A 6,000-nucleotide genomic window follows, 5' to 3' on the forward strand; every position below is an offset into this window, starting at 1 on the left:
AGACTGGGAAAAGCATAAAGAATGTATTCAAAGAGACAGAAATTCTTCATAACATTTTCATAAACAGTACATAGCAATTACCCATTACCTTTTTTAACCGAGTCTGAGATAAACTAGATTATGCCTATCAGACAAAGTCCTAGCAAAAGCAAAATTCAGCACTATGGAGCCCAACACTGGACATAGTACTCCATATATGGCCTCACCAGGGCTGAGGAGAGCAGGAGGATCACCTCACTCGACCTGCTGGCAACACTCTGCCTAATGCAACCCAGGATACCATTGGCCTTCTTGGCCACAAGGGCACATTGCTGGCTCATGGTCAACTTGGTATCCACCAGGACCCCAAGGTCCTTCTCTGCAGAGCTGCTTTCCAGCAGGTCAGCCCCCAGCCTGTCCTGGTGCATGGGCTTATTGCTCCCCAGGGGCAGGACTCTGCACTTGCCTTTGTTGAACTTCATGAGGTTCCTCTCTGCCCATCTCTCCAGCCTGTCCAGGTCCCTCTGAATGGCAGCACAGCCCTCTGGTGTATCAGCCACTCCTTCCAGTTTTGTATCATCAGCAAACTTGCTGAGGGTGCACTCTGCCCCTTCATCCAGGGCATTGATGAACAAGTTGAACAGGATTAGACCCACTATTGACTCCTGGGGTACACTACTAGTTACTGACCTCCAAAGTCATATATAAGTCAAAGTACACAAAGTCATGCAAAGATGTTGGGATTACAGGAATGTGTTTACACTTTTTCTATCACTACCCACATGTTCAAGCAGCAGATAGAACACGGTCCTAACTAAATGCAGCTAAAACAGGATAGACAGTTAATCATTCTATTGCTCGACTCCACATTTCAATTCTTCTGTTATTATCTGAAGTCAGAGAAGGAGGATAAAGACTATAGTATTACTTCTTCACAAGTTAGGCTTTCTTTCTGTCTGAGAATGACACCCAGACTTCAAATTACGTGCCCATTTTCTTAGACTATGATATGCACTACAGTAGTGAAATAAGGCATAGAAGAGGTTGTCCATGAAACACTGTTTGCCATTCGTTTGTAATTCATGTTATAACAGCTACTACTTAACTACAGGAGTTGTTAAAAAAAAACCCTACACCATGATGTCATCCATGCTTTCAACTATATTAATATTGCTAGTGATTTTCATTTCTGATATACACGTACAGTTTTAATCTGCCTCCTAGAGGAACTCAGCAAACTATTGCCAAAGTGTAAGAAATAAAAAGGAAACTTCAGTGGCCAGTGGGGAAAAGCATCAAAGCTTAGTGGCCAGCCACTTACTATGAACTCACAGTGGCACTTACCAGTGACCTCTTGCAAGGTCTTTAGGTCAAGTGCAACAAACAGCAAAAGTTCTGAGTGCTTACTTGAGTGCCGTGAAGGGCCCATTGCTGCAAAGTCTTATATACACAGGCTTACTTAAGTGAGTAACCCTTTTAACTTCAGTGGGAAGTGCTTACATGCGTCTAGTTAGTTATGCAGTCTTTGCAGTAGTAGACCTAAGTACGGAAAGAGGTTATGTTTTGTTTTTTTAAATAACACTTCTCTGAATCTGAAGAGTTGTTTTTCTTACCTGAAGTCTAGTATTCATTTCCAAGAAGTAGAAATTCTTACTGGAGTCCACAAGGAATTCTACTGTTCCAGCAGAGGAATATTTTACTGCTTTGGCAAGAGCTACTGCTTGTTCTCCCATTGCTCTTCTAGTTTCAGGATCTAGGAAAGTGCTACAATACAGAAACAATGCCTTTCCTTAGTTAAAAAAATGCAATTAAATGACTCAATCTTCTCCTTAAACTAATACCAAAAGAGGAGAACAACATTAAGTTAGGAAGACATCATGTCAAGACTGTCAAGTATTTGCCATTGCATTCATATTGGTGCAAAAATACTGCTAAATTTTCTGACTTCTCATGGCTCAAGACCAACCTTAGCTTTAGAAGAAAAACATTACTTCATTTTAAGATCCTTTGAAAAAAAATACACTGCACTCTTCGCAATCACAGCTAAAGTACAGGACACTCAGGATAAATAACAGTATTCTTTAAAAAGTTGGGGGTTTTTTATTTTAACACTGAGATCTATAAAAATGTGAGTTAAATAAAAACAAGTATATACAAATCCATGACTCACTGGAAGGCATATCTGCTTTTTTTAATTGTAATTAAAAAGTAAGGAGCCATGATGAAGGTGTACTAAAATAAACCATCCAACGAAAACTGGAATGCCAAAACAGATGACAGTAAGTTGGCGTGGGGGGTGAGGGGGCAGTTTCTGACTCTGAATTAAAACAGCGTAGCCATTTCAGTGATGCACTATGCAATACAAAAATTCTGGAAGTTCACAAAGTGTTAGGGTTTCTTATGTGGGTAAGAGCATAATGAAGAAAATCTGGATATTCATTAATATTTAGCTAAAAAACAGCACCACAGTTTCACGCCTAGTATTTCCTCTCTCAGATTTACTTGTAAATCAAAAACATTTAGTTATGTGTGTTTGTAATTGCAATTCATTTCACACCACGGGTGCCACTCAAGGGCCCCCAAAGTTACCAGCTCAGGAGCCACTGTGACCACTGCCCAAATGCCAAGCCTTCCCATTCTAGGAGAGCAAAACACCATTCCATTGGTCTAGTGAACTGAAAGACTGAAGAAGATGCATATTTTGCTTGTTCTTCTCTTCTGTACTGCAAAATCAGATTTCGATCAACCTCTACAGATTGTTAATTTAGAGCTGGGGAAATTTCAGTGGCTTTCCATCAAAGCTGTTGAACAGTTTTGCCTTCACCCTGAAACACTCACTCACAACAAAAAACACCATTTAGCAGTTTATCTTCTAGAAGTATATAGATGTTTATTACATTCCCGTGGCAATTTAACTGAGGCACACAACTCAGCTATCACTTTAAGAAGTACCTTCATAAGGGAATAGGAAGTCACTTCGACCTTATCCGTAAGTTACTATTTAAAATGAAAAGGCCGCTACACCAATTTTTTTTCCCTTGGGGTGTCTTCAGAAGTGGGTCCTAATTCTGCAAAGCACCAATCCGGAGCCTCCATCTATTTGAAGTGGCCCATGGAGCTCTGGGAAGCTCCATCTGAGCCCAAGAATCTACTCAGAGACCATTGCTGGGTCAGGACTTTAATCAAAAGCATCATGCTGAAAGTAAGACAAACATTCACAGGAGAGCTAGAGACTTCTGCCAGTAGAACAAGCCATATTTGACATTACACAAAAAGCATGGAAATGTTTAGGCAAGTTCAGAGATAATGGAATCCCCTTCTTCAAATCAAAGGTGCTACTTCGAGCCTTAGTCCTTCCACTGCCAGTGTGGGTGGAGTCTGATGGACAACAAAGCAGGCATTTTTAGAATTTCAGAAGAATCTTCTTTCTTGGCAAAGAATAGGTTCAACGTGAAAAGGAAATCAAGTCTGACCCCAAGAAAGGTACCAGCAGATCCTATGCCAGATTAAAGGAAAACACGGAAGTAGTGCAAATCTGTACCATACCTATCAAAAATAGGCACTAGTAATATAAAAGATTCATATTTCTTGAGTCAATGAAGATAACTCATTACACAAAATTAACAACTTACAATTCAATTCAGGGTTTCTGCAGGGTTTTGAGTCATGAAAGTTCAATACGTGTGGCTTATGAAGAACAGAACCTTTTCAATATTGGCTTCATACTCTATTTCTAAGAATAACCATTATTACTTCTCAGATGGATGAAAGACAGTTACTCCCCTTTATTACAGTGGTGTCTTCCTATGTTTGTTAAATGTATGTCTGAGATGTCTCTGTTACCTCCTGCTGTAGCCAAAGAAAGGAATAGAGGCGTCACACTGCTAAACTTGATCTCGGCCATGTGGTTAAGCTTTATGTTCTAAAATGACTGGATTATCCCTGCAATCAGCTAGGTTAATTAACTGAAGTTTTCCTATTCCCCTCTGCTGCTTTACCTTTCATATACATTGTGTCTCCCTTCTTCAACCACTCACTTTTTACAACTGAAATAACTCTTCTCCAACCTAATTAGCCATCACTTGAAAACACAGCATTTTAAACCTGACTTCACCTCCTTTTCTCCCACATATACCTGTTATTCTTTTGACCAAATAGCTCCTGTGGCAGCATGAAGGCTGCAAAATAAAAGGGATTCACAAGATAAAAGCACCAGAAAGAAAAAATAAGATCACACCTGACACTTCAGTCATAAGTCCTTCTTCAAGCTATTGTAAAGCTGATCAAAGACAACACAATTGGCTTGTTCTATTGTTTCTATACCCAGAGAGATGACCACATGAGCAAGATGTTACCTCTCCACCCCCAGTTCACCAGAAAATATTCCCCAAAATACCTTCATCATCTTCACTCAAAGATCAGGCTGAGTATTTTGAGAAGCACAGACAGTTACACTGTCAGTGAAAATTTACTGCTCAACTTGCACACACACACACAAAAAAAAAAATCAATGACAATTCACTTACAACATTTAACCTTCCTCTGAAGATACCACTATTCTGGGAGAGGCTAGTATCTTCATTTTCTAAACTTCAAGTTCAGCTTATCTGCTGTTAGAAAATAGCCAGGTATATGATTTCTTTGAAAAAAATTACTCATCTACAATAACTGCTCTTCTTTAGGATGTCTACATGTACTACCACACTGAAGGCATAAATATGTTAAAGTATTTGAGAAGAGAGACAGTTTTGCCCCACTGCCTAAATTGTGCCCACCTAAAAATCATGTACATAGCCATGAAAGGAACAGGCTCACAGTTTCTCTTAACCCAGAATCCTTCAAAGATTTCTAGACAGAGTGATAGGAAATGTAAGTCCTGGATGTACATATACACTGCACAACTCTAAGAAGGACATGTACCTACAAGATAGTTCAATAACATACTTTTCCACCACATGCTTGCATATATACACTGATTCAAATTGTGGACAACTTCTGGAATATGGTCCTAAAGTGCTTGGCATCACACTGAGATCTTTCAGAGAGAGCTTAGTGCCTGGAGAAAGTAAAAGAAGTCACAGTCCATGCAGCTTCCAGGGCAGAAACATTCCTGAAAGAAGCTAAAAAATGGTGCATGCCAAAAAGGTCACAAAAATAGTTTAACCATTTCATGTACTTTCTAATGCAGTCACTTGCTGGTGAAATAGTCTCCCTTTTGAAATCTTGTATCTCTTAGATCTTTCTGTCACAGGCAGAAGGGGGAAAACCTTTCTGTCCTTTGAACTGAAATTGAAAGAACATCTTTCAATTTTAAAAGACACTGCAAAACTAATACCTAGAACAGATAAGGCAGCTCAACTCTGAATGCATGTGGCTAGGAATAAAAACTAAGGAAAAAACATACTAAGAAATTGATCTCATGGCTGAGATGGAACTTGGGGAAACTTTGGGAAAAGGTTAAGATTGTGTCCTAACAAGAACCATATTCTGAAAGAGTATTGTGTGCCAAGGTTTTACAAAAAGGATGTGGCATCACCTAAAACCTCTGGAGAACAGACAGAGATAACAAAGAGGAGCAAGCAGGCAGCCATTAAGTTCTAATGACTTGCTCACTGAGGATACTAGTATGCATCTTACATGCTAATACATGATACAATGGCAGGGTGCTGTTCCATCATTACTTATACACAAAAGGCCTGAAAATGCAGGCAGAACATTTAAGACTGTTCTGAAGCTAAGCATTTTGAGAAATGATATCTAAATGGTGTTCCATGGGGGATCAAATGCTTGATCTCTTTGATCGTTAAAGCCAAGGACAGTGCTGAATGGTCATAGTATGTGGAAGGTCCTTTCTTTCTACACCTTGTGTAGCACCCCACCATAAGAAAATCCCAGACTTTTCTGGGAAAGCTAGCAACATGTTCAATACCTGAATGCATAGACAGTCTGAACTCAAAACAGGAAAATATGTATAAAATCTAACTTTGGGCATCAAATGACACAAGTAGCCAAGTGCCTCAG

General features: G+C 39.5%; 1 protein-coding gene across 5 annotated transcripts in view; it reads right to left on the reverse strand.

Annotated features, from left to right (window-relative positions):
* Positions 1–6,000, reverse strand: part of PCCA (propionyl-CoA carboxylase subunit alpha) — a 313,606-nt gene that overhangs the window by 174,718 nt on the left and 132,888 nt on the right. For all 5 annotated transcript variants that reach the window (XM_026121612.2, XM_064504347.1, XM_064504364.1 and 2 more), the window contains one exon: positions 1,593–1,743. In XM_026121612.2, the coding sequence (XP_025977397.1) occupies positions 1,593–1,743 (151 nt within the window). The remainder of the gene's footprint in view (positions 1–1,592; positions 1,744–6,000) is intronic.

Source organism: Dromaius novaehollandiae, chromosome 1 (genome assembly GCF_036370855.1).
Source record: "Dromaius novaehollandiae isolate bDroNov1 chromosome 1, bDroNov1.hap1, whole genome shotgun sequence".
NCBI lineage: Eukaryota > Metazoa > Chordata > Aves > Casuariiformes > Dromaiidae > Dromaius > Dromaius novaehollandiae.